Source organism: Alligator sinensis, unplaced genomic scaffold (assembly GCF_000455745.1).
Source record: "Alligator sinensis unplaced genomic scaffold, ASM45574v1 scaffold337_1, whole genome shotgun sequence".
Taxonomy (NCBI): Eukaryota; Metazoa; Chordata; order Crocodylia; family Alligatoridae; genus Alligator; species Alligator sinensis.
The window spans coordinates 1,843,012-1,865,194 of record NW_005841927.1 but is presented as its reverse complement, the minus strand read 5'-3'; the positions used below and the strand labels follow the sequence as shown (position 1 = coordinate 1,865,194).

Genomic DNA, 22,183 nt, shown 5'->3' with positions numbered 1-22,183 from the left:
GAAAGTGTTCAGTAGAGCTATTTCTAGGTCTTTAGTCTTTATTACATGGTCTCTTGAGTGTCCAGATGCTTCAATTGGTTTTGGAAAACTTCCTGATTTTAATTTTCATACTTTTAACTGTGACTTTAGATAAAAGTTTTAGTGGAACCAAGTTTTCTATCTGTTTCCTTCTTAAAAGAATAAGTGTAAAGATTCTTAAAACTTGTTTTGAATATCTCGACAATTCAAGTACAATTTGCTGTTGTGGCAGAGTGTGATTTCAGGGTTTCTGCTGTATTTGTTTATTCTAAAATCGAAGACATAATAAACCAAACTCCCCGTTACGCATATACATGCGTCTTTGTGTACATTTTTTTTAAAGACAGCAAACTTTTTGTTGCAAAGGCTCAGAACTTGCAGAGGAAAGGAAATGGCTGTTCTCTACTTTATCCATATTAGGTATAAACTAAATATAGGAGAGTAATCCAGGAGTGAAGTCATATCTGTGTAGTTTCCATGAGAAGAGCTAATAAGATCAGTCAGTGCTACTGGAGCAGCTTCATATTTTTTTTTCTTTTCTTCTTTTTTGGCTCTGTTAAAGCATTACCATACTGGCTACAGCCTGTTCACTCTGAGGCTTTTAATACAGAAAATTGGTTTTAAAAATGGAGTTGGTTTGGCTATAAAGAAAACATGAGAGAGTATTTTTGTAATCTTTGAGAACTAGAGAACCTCTTCTTAGTAAGACAAACTACTGTAATTTCAGTGAGCTGGGGAAGCGGGCTTGAGGAATAGTTACTCCTTTAAATGAGAAATGGGTTTGCTTTAATGGCATTTAGGATGCACGCAGAAAATGGTGATCTAAATTCTTCTAATACGTACCGTCCTGAAGAGAGAGCTTCAAATCTGCTAGTGTGCCAGGTCGTATAATCTAGGATGCCATCTCTTCTTTCTCTTTGCCCTCCTTACGCCCGCACGTGGACAGATTGAAACACTCTGAAGCAACATATGAAGCGTTAAAGCTCTTATAATTTAGATCAGAGGTTCTTGCACTGATCTGCAGACCAGCACTGGTCCGCAAGCTCCATTCAGGTGGTCCACAGAAAGGTTGTGGAACAAACGAGAATATTTGTACTTGTAAGGTAAGACTACTGATATTTAAAATATGAGTTGTGTGCTTCAATTTTTAGAACAATAAAAAGTGGTCTGCTGAGGCCCTCAGCAATTTTCAAGTGGTCTGGGGGAAAAAAAGTTTGAGAACCACTGATCTAGATATAATTTAGTTAAGAAACATTCAGAGCAGAGGCCTTGGCTGCTTGTAGATGTTAAAAACCAAAAAACCCTGATGCTTTACTTTCAACTTGGTATGCTCTCCATGCCGAGCCCATGGCATGCCAAGAAGAGGCAGCTTGGTTGTTGGTCCTGGCTTGCCCAACAGCTGTATAGATCGGGCACTTTAGTGGGGCTTTTTGGCTGCTTTTATCTAAGAGGCACTTGAATCAGCTTTAGCTAAATGCACCAAGATGCCTTGCTGAAGTGCCTGATCTATACAGATAATGCAGAGCCAAGTTGAAGTAATGCACTGCTTCTTCCAGCAAAGCTCTGTCCCTGTCCCTATATACAGGCTTGTCACATCTTACGTGGGGGTTATGTTCTAAAGGCCGCGCGTAAGGTGAAAATCGTGTATAGTGAAATTGCATATTACCGTGCCAGCGGTGACTGCGTCTGCCTCCAAAACCTCCCGCCGCCGCTGTGGAGCCATGCTTAGAGCTGGGTGGCAGCAGCGCAACCCGGGGCGGTGGTGGGGATGACTGTGTGCCGCCTGGCCACCACCACGCCCGGCAGCCGGCAACACGGGGCGCTATGGCGGCAGTGGGAGATTTTAGAGGCAGAGGCAGTCACCGCTGGCAGTGTGGTGGTGGCCCGGTCCCCAGGTAAGCGGCAGTGCCATGTACAGACTCAAGCCCTGCCCCTCCTCCCCACCCGCGTATAGTTGAATTCGCACAAGTTAAATGCGTGTATGATGCGACATGCCTGTGTGCGCGCGCGCACACACACACACACACACGCTGCTTGCATACTATATAGATATATCTATATATCATCTGCAAGCAGCCTTTGTCTCTAAAGTATGATCCACACCTGTGGAATTACATAAATCTTCAACTGCTAAGAGTTGAAACAAGTTTCAGAAGCCCAGGGCAGGGTTTTCGATTCCTTCTAGTACAGTTCAATGAGCTACCACAACATTTTGTGTTGAGGCCTAGGGAGTAGGTTATTTGTGCTGTAGCCAAGGCACATGCTGTACTGAGCTGACAAACTTAAGGGAGGAAAAAAGCTCTCACTTACAATAAGTGCTCCAAGCTTGTATGCTAAGTATGCAGCCTTGGTTCCAAGCACACTGTATAAACAAGCTTGCTAAAATGTGGTTAACTTTGTACTTTCAGAGATTCCCACTAGAATATTGTAATGTTTTATGTGCAGCTATTTATACAATGGATTTGAGTCAGTCCTGTCTCTCAGCCTAGTTCTTTTGTAACAGATCAAGATCACTGTGTCAGAGATTTTTCTGTCAGTAAGAGCTGCAGGCCTGTTGAGGACCAGTGTGTGGTGTGGCAGTTTCTCATGCCATTACTTAATAGATGTTATATCAAAGTAGGAATATTCACATTTTTATTCGTGTCTAGGTTTTTTTTCCCCCCCCTTCCACTAAGGGACTGTGACGTGTACGTCATGTAGGTTTTGACTTGAGCCCCTTGCCCAATTCTCCATAAGGATCAATATGGTAGTAATTCCTTTTTAGTAGGATCGCCTCGAGCCATTTTTTTTCTAGAATTCTGAAATGAATGTCCTCTTAATTGTGCCTTTTCTTTGGTTGTTATGGGCAGAACCCCGAAACTCTAGAAGTAGCTCATCAGCTATCACTGTGTAATGTTGTGATGGCTTGTTTAAGAGGTTGGTGGAATGGAAAGATGATAACTAACCGCACTGTCTCTAGCAATACTGTAAACTGAGGAAGAGGGGAAGGTCCACTTCTTTTGAAGTTACAGACCAGAAAAACAACCCATAAGGATGTGGACCAGTTAATTAGACCAAATTGTCAATTCATTTTGCTTTGTAACAAGTCACTTGTTCACTTTGACCAGATGTCAACCAGTAACTTGCTGAAGAGGTGCTCGTATTTTATTGTTAGTCCTTTGCACCTTTCAGCCCCAGGGATTTCTGTTTCACTTTCACTGAACACACAAATCTGTTGATACCTGATTATTAATCTGGTTATCTTCTGATATTTTCTGAGACATTGGGATATAAGCATTGTCTATATTTTATTCCCATTCTTGTTTTGCTTTAGTAAGCTCTGGATATTTAAGAGACTTAACCAAAATTGGCTTAGGAAACTTTTGCTATATCAGACAATTTATACAGTACTCATTCTGAAATGAAATTTGAGTGCCTGTTATCCGTTTAAACTTAAGTTGGTAGGGAATCTACGTAGTTAACTTCATATTCCACCTTTTAAATTAACAGGGCCCAAGAAAAGGGAGGTGTGTGTGTGTGTGTGGATTCAATTCGTAGCTTTAGTTGCATACCTTTTCTGGAGTTACAGGAGGAAGAAGAAATAAGTGACGGGAAATGCACTGGTTGGAAACTTCTGAAACAACTGTGTATTTCTAACTTACCATTGTAAGATATTTTCAAGTAAATGCTTTTGGGGAGAGTACGTGCCTCTAGTTACTAATCTTGTGCTTTGTTTCATAAAATATTGCAGTATTGGAACATTCACTTTCTGAATTTTTAAACCAGTTTGTGGTAGTAACTGGAAATATAGTGTCAGTTTAACAAACTAGGCAGTTTAACTGGACTAGATTGCTCTGTTCTTTTAATAGAAAATGGGGCTATTGAATAAACAGCATGATATGGTGGCACTGCCCTTCCTGTGTAGGCAATAGTCTATAATATGCTTGGGGTGTGCCTGCCCAAGAAAAGAAATGTGATGGCAGAGGTAAATTTAAAGAACTAACTATTTAGAGCTGTCACATAGTAAAGGTTGTTTTTTTTTTTTTAAATCCAGTGTTAAACTCTGAAGTTTATATTTGGAACCTTACTCTGACATTATTCTAAAAATATAGGGGATAAATGTGTTGTACATTTAACTTTTTCTTAAGAATTTGCAACAGCTTCACGTTTATGTCAGTCATTCTAGAAGGAGGTATTTCAAAATGTGCCTACCCCCCAAAGACCTCTTCAAATCGCATTTCTCTTAGTGTCCAGCTCTTTCAAGAACCTGTGATATGGTAAAGAAAGAGTCCAAAGCTGAGGTTTTGTGGGACCCTCATTTGTGAATCGGTTGAATTCTTGCCCTAGGTTGGTTTGCTTAGAATTGCTCTCCAAGAACTAAAATAAAGCTCTTTGCCTAAATGTGACAAAAGTCCATTAAATATTTAGATAAGCCCAAATTGGTTTTGGGCTGTTGGTTTCTTGGTTGCTGCTTAATTTCAGCTGGTTTGAGTAACCAGATGTCTGAGAGAGAGATTTATGAGTCTACCAACTGAACTGAAGGGAGAGAGCGTGGGTTCTAGGCAGTTTGCAGTGCATGTGATCTGTGGACCAAGATTGGAAGAACAAGGTTTGCATAATGAACGTGACAGAGAAACTGTGGGAAGTGTCCCGAATTGGAACAAGGAAACTTAAATGGGATAAGCAGATACCAGATGTTTTTGTTTCTCCCAAGCCTTGCTAACTAGTGTAGAGATGAAACTGCCACACTCTTCAACAGAGATTTTCCAAGGAAAATTTTTGCATTTAATTTCCAGCTGCATCTCTGGACTGTGCTTGCCTTTTGGACAGACTTTCTTCTCAGCTGTGCTTTTCATTTTGAAATGTTTGCAGTGGCTGGTGCTGCTTCAGGGGTGGCTTCAGGCTCTTCTCTCCTAGGCATGGTTAGAAAAAACTGTCTTGGACAGTGGGCAGTTTCTTCCTTTCCAGTCTTTTCAGAGCTGTGCAATAAAAAGAGTGAAATTAAAGACACTGCTGCACTGTGAATTTTGCTGCGATTTAGGTAGGTCCCTACATGTGTCACAACCCAGACCAAATGTTTGCAGGAGGTCTCTCTAAATTTCCCATCCATCAGAGTTAATCTCTCAAGTTAAGATGAGTTGTGAAGTTGTGCGTGTCCTCAGTGACATCCTGTATTGTACAGGCAACCCCCACTTCATACTGCTTTGCTTAGCATTATTTCTCTATAACACTTATTTTACGTTCATACCTGATCCCACTTAGCCCTCAGTGAGTTTCATTATAATGCTTATGGTTGCCATCTTAGTTTGTCAAAAACTTTTAGTTTTGCTTAACGCTATTTCCACTTAATGCTTGTTTTTTGGGAACCAATTAAGAGCGCTAAGCAGGGGTTGCCTGTATATTGAAATAAGCCAAATAGATATCTTGCTGTCATAATGTTCAGTCCCAAGAAGCACCTTTCCTATTGTAAAGCATCGAAGTCCAGTTATTTGGAGCGCTGATAATCTCGGGTCTATGAAGTCATGTATCCTACTTTGAGATGTGTTAGACATCCACGTGGTCATCAATGGAAGATGGAAGATATGATGCACTTAGTTTTGAATGCTAATTTTCAGAGGATGGTCCTGCTTTCCAACTTGGAGTGTGTTTCTGAAAATCTTCTTGTAATGGGTTTGCGGACTTTAAGCAGGATGAACTGGAAAATTCTTGTGTGCCTACCTGACCATTTCTTTTCTGTTGCTTGATACAGATCACAGATGGAGCCAGTCTTGCAAACAAATAGTTTGCTAGACTAGAGATGGAAATTGACACTCAAAGTTTTTGTTTTCTGTTATGGCTTCATCTTCCATGCTCTGCGGTAATAGCGAGAGATTTTTCCACTCAAAGCATAGGTAATAAAAATGTCTGAAATTTAGAAATAAATTATCCTGGCTGTGGAAACTGCTTCAAGGAATGGTGTGTTGCTTTGCTTTTAGTGGCGTGATAGGTCTGGGTCTGCCACTATATTTAAAACTGGCTTATTTACTTATTGAAATAGATGTAAGCCGTCTTAATTGAAAGTTTCCTTTTTCAGGAAAGCACAGACAGTTTGTTTGTTTGTTTGTTTGTTTTCAGTTATTTATAATTTTAAAAAGCTTCACCCTTGAGGCAGTCTGGCTGTTCAGTTATATTAAAAAGACTTGCTAAAAAAAACCCCAACCCCCTCTCCCTCCCCCCCCCCTTTAATTCAAGGAACTAACTTCATGCATTACTTCAAGATGTCTCCAATAGCAATGATAGCCTGAGAAGCTGAGGTCCAGAAGCATTTGTTTAAGATTATAAACTGATGCTACATCTGGGGTGCTTGTACACATGATGATTGTCACCATGTACATGTCACAAAAATTTCCTTTGTGTGGCTTAATAGCATCACACACTACACAGGCATGAGGTTTCAAGTCAGTTTGCAATGTTGCGAACTAAACCACATCCCCATGTAGTTTAGTATGCAGCATTGCCTCTAGCACACCCAGCTGCCCTCCTACCACCTCCCTGTACTGCCCCAGGGGCAACCCAGCCCATTCCTGGGCGCTCCCAGGCGGTGGGGATAGCGCATGGGGTGCTGGAAGCCCCAGTGGGCTCGGGGAGGAGTGGGATCTGGCTGAGTGCTGCCTCAGAGCTGGGTCAGCACCTGGCCTGTTAGCAGCCCACCCGGGGGGCACTGCCACTGCAGAGGGAAAGACCAGGGCCTGCTGGCAGCTTGCGCCCTGGCTGCAGACAGGCTCTGTCAGGGTGGGGGGGGGAAAGGATTGGGTCCCTTGCTTTTTAGTGATGGAAGCCCCTAAGTTGAAATGGTGGGTTTCAATTCAAAATCGACTGTTTTAATTTAGGGGGCATAGCATAAAACCGTGAGGACTACACCCTTGTCATGTGTACAAAGTGCCCTGGATTTTAGTTCTGGCTGTTCTGAGGTCACATGTAAGCACTAAGTAATACACAACAACTCTTGGGAAAACTGTTTTATAAATAGCTTTTCTGTGGGGGACTGATCTGAAATGGATGTTGGAGGAGAAATGAAAGTAACATTTTGGGGGTTATCACAGTAAAGATTGTAAAAGATGATGAACACTTACTGGAATCCAGTGAGCTTGCTCAAAAATACCTGCATTACAGTTTTTTGCTCAGCAGCAACTGATCTGGCAAATGAAAGTGTAGTTTGGGAATTAATGACTTCCCTGTAGCTGGCTTCTCTAGCAATCCCACTTCATATCCTTTTCAAACAAGGAGCAGAACTCTTGAGTTTGAGGGAAGGGAGTGAAAACATGGCCACTACAGAGACTGCCTATGTTCTGCTTAATAGTCTCAAGAATTCAATAGCATGTTACTCTTCAAATTCTTGTTCTTATAGCAGTACCTGCTCTCATCAGTGTTGTAAGCGTTCTGGTTACAAGTTCAGTAACTAATATGGATTTAAAGCATCTGCAGTAGTTGCTCTAAAATGAGTTGCTGACTTGGCACTTTTTGTGGACTAAGCTTCTTTGTTCAGGCTGTTGTCTTTTCCTGCATGTTATGGTGGAGAATTCTTTCAGGCTCTCTGCAGTATCGGCCTCGTATATCACCAACTTCCCACTCTTACCCTCTAAAGGTCCCACTAAGTCTCTGCCTGGTTGTTTGAATGTGGAGAAGGGTGATTTTAGACCAGAGCAGAACGAGTCACTTAAGGGAGTTTTCTGTCCAGACCAGTTGAAATTCTCTTTGCCTTCATATGGCAGCTTTTATTCTGATATCAAAACAGAGCGGTCATTATCATCAGAGTTTGGAATCCAAAAACATCCTGACAGCAGGACTGTCAATGGCAAGCAAGCAACAGACTTGAATGTTGTTTCCAGATCACGTTTTCCCCTTCAGAACTGTGAAAGTAGAATCCTTGGATGACTGTTCACTAATACTTTAGACTTAACTTTTTGTCTTGAAGGGTCCTGAAATGGCTTGCAAATTAAATACTATACTGTCTTTAAAGGCCATGCGTGGACACAGGTTTTTTTTTGTATCTTATCTGAGAAAAACCTATACAGTAAACTGCCTGGAATTTTGTTTATCCACCTTGGCAAGATAAAGGTCTGAGTTGACTCTGAGGATTTGAATCCATAATGCTTGACTGCTTTTAAATGCTGGTGCACAGAATTCCAAGCCATTTTGTCATTCCAAGCCTTTCATCTCAGAGGGGTTTTGAATAGTTGAATACTTTGTTCTTTAATTGTGTTGTGAATCACCTCATTAATCCATCTAAAACTGTTTCTTCTTTCCATTAATCTTATGTGGACCAGTGATTTATTTTTTAACTTTTTATGAGTCAGTTTATTGCTTACGAAATGCAAGGCTGGTACCTGACTTTTGCAGGTACAAAATATGTATTATATTGGTTTCTTCATACAACTGCTTCAGCATTGCATCTGTGCAATAGTTTTTTGGCATTCAAGACAGAGTCCAGCAGTTGTCCTGTGGACAAGGATCTGTTTGTTTCCTCCTAACCTGTTTAACTTTGATCTTCCATCTCTGGAGCAGAAACCTCTGGAGTACTCCAATCCATTCAGATTTCTTATTCAGGGCAAAGGATTCTTCAACACTGACGCTTGCAAAATAAGCTGCTCTGAGAGAGAGAGAGTTTACTAGCTTGAGGTTTTTTTCCTTTATTGAAATCTCATTTTCTCTGCTCTTTGGCATATCAAATCTAGGAAAGTTTCCCTTCCTAGTTACTGGTGAATAAGGAAATGATCCAGCCCATAAGGTCTTCCCACATGCTGCCCTCTGTTTCAATTTTGTTTTCACAGGCAGAGACTAGGACATATTCAGTCTCCCATTACATGCCCTTTAACCTTGCTCTTGTTGTTTCTCCTGTCACTTGATCCAGTTTGGGAGGTATTTCAGTGCATTTTTGGTGCTGCCTTGCTATTTGAAACTGTTCCACCTTTAGCCGAGAATGACCATATCCCTGGAACTCAATTATATTCTCCTTGCTTCAGACTTTCTCTCTGGGAGATTTCTGAATGCATATCAGCTATTTAAACTCTTATCTCTTACCCCAGTCCTCACTCCCCCCTCAAGCTGAAGCAATCAAGGCATTTTAAGGCCTAGTTCATGTAAGAACTCTGTGAGAGAGAGATTCTGGGAAATAAGTCTTTCAAATGTTAATTGGGACATATTAGGCTGTTGGTTTAAATGGATATTTTTGGATCTGTTCATAAATACAACTTCCCAAATGTGATTTTAAACTCATTTGATGAATGGAGGTTATAGGCTGTTTGATAGAGGTAATGTATATAAGCTCAGGCTCCTGAATTATGCAACATTTCACAATTGAAGACTGCTATTTGGCTCTTCCCAAGTTTGGACATTGTAACAGGAGTACACAACTACTTGGATAATACTGTACTGAGGAAGAATGGTCTCCTTTGAGCATATAGCTTTTGCAGGATGGCACCTACATATCTAGCTGGCTTTTTCAGCCTAATCTAACCTTTCAGTTAAAGGGATCTCAGATGTTCAGGCACCTCACTTTCTCATTTGGGCTAAACCCTTCAGCAGTAGCTAGTAACTTCAGAAATGAAGTCATAGGCAGTGATAGTGCCTGACCTTAATGACCTGATATTTTTGCCTGGCTGCTGCACTTATTCATCTATTACCTTTCTTGGATAATTCTTTTACTTTCATTCTTTTTTTACTTTTTCCTCTTCTTCCCCCCCCCCCCCCCCCCCCCCCCCCCCCGGCCAGGGTGCGGTAACTCAGATCCATACACAGCAAAAAGCATACATGCAAGAATGAAGCTCTCCTGAATTGTGAAAAGTTGTATTTGAAAGAGTCGAATGGTTTTCCACTATTAATACAAGCCCTTTAATGGTGTCATCCATTAAAAATATCCCTGAATCTTGAAGGTTTGTGTTTTTGTAAAGTTTTTTTTTGAGGCAGTTCTCAGCAAAATGTGTTCTTTGGGAAATAAGTTATGGAGCTGAGTGAATAAAAAGCTCAGTTCTGTGCTAAATGCCTCCAAGCAGATCACCGTTACAGGAGTGAGTCAGGACGTTAATATTTCCCTTCTTCCTGTGAAATGAATTGTTGCTTTTTGACCCACTGAAGATGTCATAGAAAATATTGCAGCATGATCTCATCATATACTAGTTTAATGCACAATTTCATGGCTGCTTAAGCAAGCTAGTACATGTCACTACATTTCATGGGATTTGCATGGCCCACTTCAGCAAATGCTAACTTTTGTACTGAAGTGCCTCTTCCCCACCAAATATAGCCTGGAAGCACAGCTAAAACATATGAGCTTAATTTTGCAAATTAATTTTTAAATGCCTAACGTGATGCTTTAATGAGGAGGTGGCTAGACCTACAGTGCTGGGAGTAGAATTGCTTTTTAATTTCTGGTTGTGCTGCTGACTTGTGGTTTAACCTGGGGCACTCTACTACTTTTGCTTTGGATTAGGTTTTATATCCACTTTCCAAATTGATATCTGTGAATTTGAGTCTGAATTGTTACGTGATGCCTGTAGATAAAGTGCTGTAGGAGTCCAAAGTGAAGCAGTGTTGGGGTGGGGGGAAACACAGTAAATATATAGGCATAATGCCTAATCCTACTAGAGAAAATCCTACTAGAGAAAATCAGTACGTAATTTATCAGTTAGTGACATTAGTCAAACACCACATCTCTTTGCAACACACCATCTTATTACTTGGTAATTTATCCTCAGAGCAGATGCGCAGTTGTAGTGTAAGTTTGATTTGATGATTTACTCTTTCAGACAGAGTGAAACTCTTTGACTGCCAAATTACTTTTTTTTTAACCGTAAGTTGAAAAACAACAAAGTGTTTCTCTCAGTTCTTCAAGATCCCACTGCCACTGATTTCTCATGTGTGCTTTTGGTAACATCTCAAAGATTGTAGCCCCAAAAATGTATCGAATGCCTGTGCTTATAAAATGGGCCCCTCCTGCAAATAGTTACATAGCAGAATTCCTCTCCTCGAGAGCCCTGAAGCCAGAAGTTTCTTGGCATTCTAGTTGCATTCTTTTTCCAGTATGTGCTCAGAATAACTTGTCCCATTTTATACTTCAAACCGTCCCAAGATGTTGTTTGGACAAAAGTATGTGTTCAGTTCATAGCTACTTAATTGCAGATTTAAAAAAGATCTACATTCTATTTAAACCATAGGACATTTGGTAGGCTTGTAGTAACTTCTCATTTCTGATTCAGATCATCCAAAGTCTGTCTTGTCTATGATAAATGAAAGCAGAAGCTGTTCATTGTATTTTGTGTTCATTTTGTAAGCTTGGGGTGGGCTTATCCTGGGGGAATGACTACAGCAGCTGATATTTGAATCCAGAAGTATCTGACCTCCTCTGTTCTTTCTGCTGGGTTAAGTATTATGTACTAGGACACATTGTAGCCCTAGAAAGCCCAGGCTGCATGTTATCTTGCATTCACTTCTAACACTGAGTTCAGATGTGAAATACTTAATGGAATTTATAGGCTTAAGATTTGTTTTCTTTAGAAGTGACCTTTGTTAAAAACTATCAAAGTAACAGTTACTTTAATTAAGATCTATTTCAGGGCTATGAATTTTGGGCCCCAGTTGGTCTCCAAGCAGGTCTGTCTCAGTGGTAATATTATTAAATTTTTCTCTTCCTGTGATGGTATCTCTCTGTTGCAGCTCACTTAATCTTTCACTACATAAATTTCTATAGCTGAATTATAGCTCAACTGATGGAAGACCATGGTCTTCCATCCAACACGGTGCACTGCTTTAGAACAATTCCATTTTAACAACTGATAAATTCCAGAGGTTGTCAGATATGAAAAATTTTACATCTGCAAGCCATTAACATTAACATTCTTTTCTGCACCGTTGAGCCATCATTTGGAGTGAAGGGTCACTGCCTCTTTCCATCAGACTGACGACAGACATCAGAAGCTGGGAGACTAAAGGTTTCTTGGCACCTTCTTCTGTGCTGTAATTTCTTACTCAGGTTGACACTTCCAAAGCTTAGTATTTTTATCTAAAAATGAAACACTAAATCTCTTTTACAGTAAAAGTTTCCAGTTTGGAATTTTCTTAGTTTTCAAACCATATCATTAAAGCTTTGATTGAGAAGCCAAATTCCTGCTTTTTTCATTTGATGGGAAGGCATTTTAGTTTTCTCAGCACACCTATGAAATAGTATTAGTCTCATGAAGGTATGGTTTAGAAGTGATGTGACCTCATCCAGCATTCCAGTTGATTGGATAAAAATGTTGAGGACATTCAGTTCCCTCTTCCTGTTGCTATATTTGTGCAGGGAGACTAGCATTTGTATGCTGCCAACAAATGACCATGCTGACTTATGGTAGTGTTAAGGTGATGTTGCCGTGAAGGTCCAGGAAATGTGAGAAGCAAGAATGCTTGCAGGTGGTATCCATTACTGGACGAACTGATGGTTGGGATGGACAGAAACAAACTTTCAAGTATCACAGTAGCCTTCCTCAGGCCTCTGGGAGGGGAGCAGAGGTAGCAAAGTTAAGTAGCAGATGGAATAAAAGATAGCTCAGGAAGGTTGTTACCCCATGTGAAGTGCAGCGGGTAGTGAGTGTCAGGTAGATTATAATGGACCATGAAGTCATTGTCTGAGTTAAGTCCCTGGTACTTGGTGTCCAGTAGGCTGCAAGCTTTTGGGCACACTCGCCCTTCATCAGGCGTAGGAGAGAGCAGAGATTGTAAAACTTCTCCTAGGTGGAAATGAAAATTCATGTTTCACAGGAGAGCTGAAGGTGTGGAATAGTTCATATTGTCCAGGTTAGGCGCAGAGAAAGGGTAAAAAGTCTTTTTACCTTGAAGTTGCCTGGTGACATGCATATTTTGTTCAGGTTATGATGTTTCATATTTCACAGAAGAGTGGAAAGATGGAGAACTCCTCTGGGCAGGGATTTCTTTTGTGATGAGTTATCCGTGTGCGTCTGCTCTTTGAGATTTGAAATGAAAAGTTCATAATTTTACAAGAAGGAAGCATTTTACCTCCTGATGTGCTAACTACCAGGCTCTTGCCATTGTTGGAGGGAATTTGCATCTCTCAGAGCAAAGACAATCAATCCCTTGGCAGGTTGGATCCAGCCTGCTGGCTGTATTTTGTCCACTCCTGTTTTACAGTATGGCATATATTTTAATGTAACTTCGAAAACCTCCTAGGCTTATGGTGATATTTGTTTCCTGGAGAGAGTTGTATGCATTAGAAAAAGAAAGACGTGCCTTTCTGAAACCACTATAGAGTGAATAGTAAGTGCTGATCCCAGGTGTGCTTAGTGTTATGCTTGTTTGCTTGTGTGCCAGTAATAGCTTCTATAAATGGGCTCCATGATTTCTCTCACGTATCCTAATGGAGGGTGGCTTATACATGCACACATGCAGTTTATTACATTTATATGTTTATAGTTAAGATTTTTTCAGTCTTTAGTACTGTAAAGTTTTAAGAAATGTACTTTATCTAAAAGGTAGTGGGATTTGGTGACCAGAGATGTGTAACTTGGGAAGTACTTTTAAGGCTTTCTCAGTTGTTGTAACAACTACATTTTAGTTTTTCTGAACTGCTGATCCAGAGTTCTTACTTCCTGACATTGAATGTTTCTATTTCAGTCTGAGGTTCAAACACCTAAATAGATTCCTAATTCCAGCTGTGTTTATCTTTCCCCAAGAACATCTCTGTACAGGTCACTAAATGTTTAATGCTACTGAAGCTATACATTTATTGTTGAAATAAACCAATTGAGATGCACTTTGTCGTTACATGCCACAGAGTAGCTTATTTTGATCATGCAGTGGATCTCTGTTTGAGGGCAAAAACACTTAATACAGACTCTCCCCGTGCAAATTGCTTTTTGTTAAGTCTGAGTGGGAGTGGTAGAAATGGGGTAGAATTTAACTACATTAACCATCTATTGGCCTGAAAAGATCAGTATAGACTTTCTTGATTGGGATGTTGCCATTAGAAGATCTATGCTTGTAATTGGTTGGTGTTTAACGCTTAAAAGGCTCTTGAATCAGCTGTTTGAAAGATGAAGTACTTTGTATATGCATCAAAAGTTAAATTTAGAAGTTTCATAGAGTTGTTGAAGAAAATTGGGAACAAATGAGTTGGCATCATAAGCAGGCAAGTTCTCAGTCTAATCCACATTTCTAAAAATGTTAGTCCTGCCTTTGTAATAAAGAATCTTTGTAGACGGGTCACACTGAATGACCTCTAAAGACCATCTTGATCACAAGCAAAATAAAATCAGGAGTCAGTGGTGTTCTCCCAGTGCAGGTTTGTGCTCTATACCTGTCCTTAGTTCTCCCTAGCAGTAGAGGTCTTATTAATTGCTGTGAGCATGACAAAGCCTTTATTTGGGTAGAAGGAGCATTTATTAGATTTACAACCTCAGCTTTTTCCACTGAAAATATCTCAGCTTTGCTTGTATGCGGAAAGGCAGACTGACTGAGAGACGGACAGTTGGCTTTCTTTTAAAACCTCTTGGTCCATGGGAGAGTAGGGGCTTGCATGATGCTGCATGTTGTTGTTGAAAAAGGGTTGATGGACTTGCACCGAGGTTCTGACTTGTAGTTTCTGTTCCTTGCCTGTGATTTCTAGGAGCCAAAGGGATTCACTCCTAATGGCTCATGAGCTATATGTCATCTTTGCTATGATAAGCAGTTGGGTTTCTGTATGCACTGAACCTGGTGAGATAGATGAGCAGTTTAGGACAGGTTTTGGTGGTGATAGGAGACCTGCACTTTGTCCCCATAGTTCATATATTGCTCATCTTTAAAACCAAGCATATTGGGAGAGGGTTTTTTTCCTTCTATATATAGACAGTACTAAACATTTTTCAGGTCTTAAATGATTTAAAATAACGCCTAGCAATTTAATGATTTGTATTGTACATCCAGACCCCAAACCATTTAGCTAATCTGGATTTTCAGTCTCTTAACTAATTAAAAGGGTGGTAGAATTAGAAAACTGTTTCTTGCCACAAAGGATTAAAGAAGAAACTGAAAAAGCAGATGTTTAAATACCAAACAGAAATTTTTCTAACAATACTTCTAATGTGTTTTTCAGACTCCATCTTGAAAAGGATGTTGCCCTTTAACAGTTCTGGAAATTTGAATTGAAAACATGCTAGGGCTCTTCCTACCTTTGGGTGTTGTGTGGCAATATCCTGAGGATATCCCCTCCAGGTGCCTGCACAGGACTCTGTGACAACCAAAGAACTGTTCCTAGAGAATGTTTCTCAGCTTATATACTGATCATAGAGGTTGCTAGGCTAGGGCTTTGGGAGCTATTAACACTATGAGAATACCTGTAGAATGCAGGTCCAGTTACTAAAACTCATACCTTACTGCTGAAATTTGTGTTTTTTTGTAAGGAGCTTTCAGGAATGGTGGGAATGGAATGGATGGTGCACCTGCTATCTTTTAATAGTAACAACCTGTTTTTTCTTTTCACAGGCTGGAAGTGATGGTGAGAGCATAGGGAACTGTCCTTTTTCACAGAGACTCTTCATGATTCTGTGGCTCAAGGGAGTGGTATTTAGTGTCACAACAGTTGACTTGAAGAGGTAAGAAATAGTCTTTCCTGAGTATGGACACATAACATCTAGACTGGTTTAAGTGTAGTTTAAACCTGAAGCAGACAGACAGTGAAGTTCATTACACCAGTTTAAAGCTGTCTGGAACGGTTCAAAAGCATACTTGGTATATGGGGATTGTGGGGAGGGGGACTATTGCACATCTGGATCTCTGACTAGTTGTAGGTTTAGGGCTTAAAATTACACTTAGTACAGCTTGAAACCATTGTGACTTGCTTCCTGCAGAAATTGCTGTGACACAGGAAAACTGAGGTGGCCTAACAGAGCATTTATGGTAGAACAGATTTCTTTGTGCTGATGCTTGCTTATTTGGTGCCAAAAGATTCCGTGATGTGGTAAGATCACCAGTGACAGACAGATTGAGCATGCAGCCAGAAATCCTTAAGGACCTAGCTGGAAAGTGATCCTTAGCTCATGAGTCAGTGTCATCCCTTTTGGGATTTGTCTTGATAATGACATTTGATGCATGTGACTGCAAAATTGGCTGGTTTTGAGTTTTTACAAGTATTTGCATTGCTGAAAGCCAGCTTTAATGTCCAGTGATAGCTTCAGAATTCTAATTAATGGGAAAGACATGTTAGTGAGCCAACTATACAAGTGGCATAAGTTACTGGGTAGCTAACCAATAATCCAGATAGCTTTGTGTAGAGTAACTGAAGGCACAGTATGAATGACCGTGATGCAACTTCTTTTTAATAACTTTTTTGTAACTTATCTGCTTATTTGAGCTGTAGATTCTTAATTCCACAATTACTGTTGGCTTTTCTGAGTGCTAGACTAGCTTTGGAAAAACTCAGTGCTATGCACAAAGGATTAGATGTTCATTGCTTCCTTAACAGAATGATCATTTTCCTTTGTTGAATGCAGAACTGGATCTGCATATCTAAACTGGCACATGAAACAAAAAATATGGCTATAAAAAATTCTCAGAAAAGTCCTCCCATCCTTCCCCCTACCAGCGGAGCAAGTAACTTGAATGCTTTACATGTCTAGGGCATTGTTCTTTTAACACGCCTGGCTATAAAACAACTGATCGGAGTGAAACGAATATGGGATAGGAACGTTAGAATTGAGTAATGCATCTGTGAGTTAAGGGAGATAGGCACTTGCTTGTTATGGGCCATTTGTTGAATTGTCTGTAATTTGAATACAAAATGAGGTATTATGTCATATTACTTAATTTATATCTTCTACACTTATGAGGGGTAAAAGCAATTGGAGCTGACCAATGTTACTATAGCTTTCTTCATGCCCAAAACTGACTTGGGAGTTGGCAGCCCCTATTATACCACAGAAGCAGTCACTAGCTGAAATTAACTGTCTTCAGATTAAATGCAGGCCCTCATCCATAATGTTTCATAAAATAAAAATCTATTGTCTATATTATGTTTGTTTATAGATCACACTGCTAGCCTCGTAGAATACTTCATTCAAAGGTGAATTGTAGTACAAGATAGTAAGTGTGTTGCACATTTGCTAAAGATGCATGAAAATCTCCAGTTCAGAAAAAGAATTGACCTTAAAATGGCGTTTTCCCTTTGAGTTTGTGGGTTAAAAATGCACTCCTACTATGTAGGAGCTTTCCCAGTAAGCGAGTGAATGAGTAGAAATGCTATAGAATATATGCTGCCCTCATAAGGTTCTAGATGTTAGGTGTCTCAGCCAGTACCTGCTTCTAGATTGAAATGACCAGCACAAAGGGCATGCACAGCTAGAAACAAACCCAGGAATCATGACTTCCAGGATCCTGCCTCCATCTGTGAGGCAAGGAACCATTAAATTCAGCAGCTGTCTGTATTTGCATGGAGTGCAAAGAAACTTTTTCCACAAAAGTAAGCTGGTTTGAAAGCACATGCTGATCAGTTTGGCATTATTGTATTGATGTGATTCCAAGGTGACCCCCCCACCCCCGTGCCAATAATTAGATTCTAGACATGGGATATTTATAAACTGTTATTTTTCATATCTAGAATCTAATAATTGGGGGTTTGTCTTACATTTTGCATCCTTACTACCACTACTGCAGTGGTGGTGGAAGGAGGGAGTTAAGCAGTTTGATCCTTCACTTCTTCCCACCCCCTGCAACTGCATATCCCCCCCAACTGCATACCTTTGCCTCAGCTTGCATACCCTTGCCTGGCCACTTTCCAGCCTGGAGCACGGAGCCCATTTGCAGTGCTGTAGCAGTGAAGTTTGGCACTCAGGGCAAAGCCTACAGTGGCAGCCCACCCTCACCCCGTGCACAGATCCAAGGGCACATGCCTCCCCCTCCCCCATGCTTGCCCAGGAGTGCACATAGCAGTGGGAGCTGTGTCTGTCCCCCGCAACACTTCCCAAAACAAGCTGCATGTGGCTCTGTCCTATGCCCTGCCCTGGCTGGGCAATGCCTGTTGGCGCCCCTTTGCTTTGGTGCCCAGGGTAGTCATCCTGCTTGCCATGGCACTGCCTCAGCCCAGTAGCAGCAACGTGGAGCAGGAACAGAGCTGGAGTAAGGGTAAATGGAGAGGCCAGGGAGGTGTGGTGTTGGATGGGGTTTCAAGAGGCAGGGGATGGGTTGTGGTGCGGAGGCAATAGCTGCAGTTGCAGCTCCCACCTCCTCTTACTTGATTCAAGATGAGGGGCTTTCATGGCACACTAAAGAAGTGGTACAAGGACACCCTAAAGGTGTCCCTAAAGAGCTCTGGCATCGGCCCTGAGTCATGGGAACAAATCGCTCGCGACTGTCCATCCTGGAGGTCCCAAATCCAGAACGGAGCATTGGCCTTTGAACAGCAACACATGGCAGAAGCAATGAAGAAATGTGCAGCCAGGAAAACGAAAACCTCCCATATCTAGTCCTCATTGCTCTCCTGCCCCTGCTACAGCAGATTGTTCAAAGCAAAGATTGGACTTATAAATCACCTACGTATTCACATGACCAAGCCTCCACCCCTTCATTCTCTTCCCTTTCCCTTTTTTTTTTCCTTTTTTCTTTTTCTATTTTTCTTTCCCACTTCATTTCTCTCTTCTTCCCTCTCCTCCTTCCACTGGATGTGCTTGTCTTTGCCCGCGAAGGACAGAAGTATATGTGGAAGTATGAGTGGAGGGGGAGGGGAACCTCATCTTGGACTCAAGTAAATATGGTAAATTTTTTTTATGGAGAAGCTGGGTATCAACTTCCGCTTAACACTGTCTGTTAGGCCTTTGCAAAGCAGCAAGTATTTGCTTCGGATTCGGCTGGTTTGGAGGGACAATGATTTGATTCAGTGATTCAAATCACTGTCCCGATTCGAGTGGTCTGATTCGGCCATAGACTAAACAGGCAGTCCTTGACAACGCTGGACAAGCTGCCAAGTCTGTTGTGGTGGGCTGAGGGGATAGAGAAGGGGCATTGGGTGGGGGGGCACATCAATACCCCCACAGCAAGGGAGGAATTGGGGCTGAGACCAGCTGCCCAGCCAGGGTGGTGGGGGCACGGGACTTGGGGAGGGGGGCTCTTGCTACTGTGTGCCACCAGTCCAGGAGCTGCTCTTCTGGTGGTTCCTCCAGTGGCTCTCTCTGCTGATCCAGGAGGGCATAGGAGCTGCTTGCCGCTGGGCTGTGCTTCATGGGGTGCATGGAGCCACATCTGCATTCTGGGTTGTGGTTGGGGCTAGCCAGCTGGAGTGCAGCCCTGGCTCCACCCACCCCTCAGAGTGCAGCCTGGCAGCAGGCAGCTGGGGCTAACTTCCTGGAGCGCAGTCCTGACGCTGCCCGTCCCATAGAGCGCAGCCTGGCAGTGGGGGCTTGCTGCCCGAAGCACAGCCCTGGCTCTACCCACCCTGTGGCAAGTGGCTGGGCTAGCCTCCTGGAAAGCAGTCCAGGCCCAGTCTGCCCTGCTCAGGTCTAGGGGCACACACCTGCTCCCATGGTCTCCCAGAGTGGCAGTGAGAGCCACCAGAGGAGCCACCAGAAGAGTAGCTCTTGGACCAGTGGCGGGAGGGTCCGCAGCCGCTGTTCTCCCCCCCCCGGCTGGGCAGCTTGTCCCAGCCCCAATCCTTCCCTCACTGTGGGGGCATTGATCTGCCCCCTCCCCACACCACAACAGACTTACCAGCTGGAGGCAGCTGTGTCCAACGTCGTAAAGTCAAAACCTGGAAACGGTCACAATTTACAAAGGTCATAAGTGCCACTTGTTGTAACTCGAAGATCACCTCATCCCCCTCCCTCTTCTCAGTTTCCCCTCTTTGCTGCAAGCCTTCTGAATCTCTCCAAATCGATCCAGAGGCTTCCAAATCGATTCAGACCTTATAATGGGTCTCCCAATTAGATTCAGAGATTCGGCCACTGAATCGGGCTGAATCGCCTCCGAATCGAATCGACTACCGAAGCTTTGCACAGCCCTAGTGTCTGTCCCTTGTGGAACCTTCAGGCCAAAAGGCCTTCAGTGTGGACAGGGATCTGAGTATGGGTTTTGTGACTCCTAGTGATTGCATGCTTCTAAAACCAAATGTAGCTTCTGGAAAAGATTACAGGGGAAAAAACTAATAGAAGCATTATGTATTTAGAAGCACCAGAAGAATGGGTCACTTCCACCAGTAGACATGGGAAATATAATTTCAGTAGATGCCTTTTGTATTTCCAGTGACATTTCTGTGCTCCCTTTTTCTGGGTATTGATGGGAAATAGCTGATAAACGTGACCTTTCTTAATTTGGTTGTGGGCCATTTATGGAGGTGGGGGAAAGAACTTAAAGTCCCCCTTTATACTCTGGCCTTGATTTAGGGTGAAAAATGGAAAATTGATTCAGAATTGAGAAATAGCATTGGAGTACATGGGTTTAGTGCTTTCGATGATAAAAGAATGCACCTCCTGTTACCCAAAGCATTACATCCTGGATAAGTGGTTTATCAAATTTGTCTTAAATACTCAGAATAAGTTCACAGAAAAAAACATTTTGCTCTTACCTTATTGAGGTGTGTGTTTGGATTACCCCATTCCAAGCTGGGATGCTGAAGGGCCCAGAAAATAGCAGATTGCTCCAATTTTACTGGAGCCCTATTTACATGGAGAATTCTACCAACTTGCCACTGCCTGTGCTGCCGTTTCTCCACATCCCTAACAGTATATTAGGAATGACTTTCAAGAATACAGTACTCAAAACTGTCACTCCAGTTTTTCACAGCAAGGGGACAGAAGTTAGGTGCCAAAGTGTTTTTTGAATGAATTCATCTTGCTAACCAAGAAACAATGGGTATAGTTGCAAACTGTGCTCCTGATTGGCCATGCAGTTCATTTTCTGCACAACAATCTGCCTCTTTTGAAATGGTCAGTCAGTATTTGGCCTAGAAAGTGAAAGATCTACTGGAGCTCTGATCAATTCTGTATTTGTCTTGCTAGGTCATGGTCTGGTACAAAAGTTCACAAACAAGTTATTTGGGACACGCAGGAAAAACTGAATCTCACTTGATTTACTTTGTATGACTTGTATTTTCCCTTCTATACTTATGACAAATATAGTACTCTGCTAACAAAAGAATATTTTGTAGTTCTCTAGTCTGCTGTTAGTAACTAGGGGCACCAGTAAAAATATGAACACAGACTAAATTAAATGGGACATACCATCCTTTCAGAAAGACTGGGCATTTCTTGCTTTTGCATACTCCAAGACAGAGGCCCCATTCTTTTCCTGTTCTGCACTGAAGCTGTTACTGAAATTTGACTTGTTCTAATGACTTGGTGCAGGGCTGCTGTGCATAAACCATTTGTTAGGCTTGTAACAACACTTAAGGCAGCTCATGTTCAATATCAGTTTGAGATCCTGTTTGGAAATGTCTTAGAAACTTCAAGCTGCGCTTCCTTTGCTTAATCTTTTAGGATTTTTTTTATTACAGAATTTTAAAAACAATCAAGAACTGCCTATAGATATAAGCCTTCCAAGGTATTTTCTTGTTAGTGCTCCTTGAAGGTTCTTAATTGATTGGTGTAGTGTTTGTGTGAATTTAATTCACCTTTGCATACACCCCTCTCCTTTTCTGTAGTATTTACACTTTTTGTGGTGTGTAATATATTAAAAACATAACAATTAAAACATTAATATATGTTAAAAATACATATAATAGCAATCTTGCTCGCTCGCGTGCACACACTCTTCAAATTATACTCTCTCTCTTTGGGGGGAGAGGTGGCAGTGGCGGCTGGAAGGAGCAGCTGCTGCTGCCCCTACCTGAGCTGCTTAGAAAGGCATGGGACAGGCCAGGGGCTCTCATCACTTCTGGGGGCTCAGGCCCCACATATTTCAAACCATGTGTGTAGTTATTACCAGCTAGCTAGACAAACTCCTATTCAGTAACGTTGAGCTAAGCTGTAGGCTTCACACTGCCCATCCCTACACATCAGAGCTGCAGTCGTGGTTATTTTTTTTAGAAGCTCAGAGATGGATATTTTGAAGTGCCTTTTCAGCTCCTAGAAATAATATACACTCAAGTGACATGTTTGTTGTAGCGTTCCATTAAGTGCTAGTGCTACATGGGCTTTTTCACTCTCTAGACAAGATTGTACTATCAGGTTCTTTTGCTGTACTGTCAAGAATACAT

General features: G+C 41.7%; 1 protein-coding gene across 3 annotated transcripts in view; it reads left to right on the top strand.

Moving 5' to 3' along the window:
- Positions 1–22,183, top strand: part of CLIC4 (chloride intracellular channel 4) — a 64,396-nt gene that overhangs the window by 21,034 nt on the left and 21,179 nt on the right. For all 3 annotated transcript variants that reach the window (XM_025198617.1, XM_025198615.1, XM_025198616.1), the window contains exon 2: positions 15,490–15,599. In XM_025198617.1, the coding sequence (XP_025054402.1) occupies positions 15,544–15,599 (56 nt within the window). In that variant the 5' untranslated portion in view covers positions 15,490–15,543. The remainder of the gene's footprint in view (positions 1–15,489; positions 15,600–22,183) is intronic.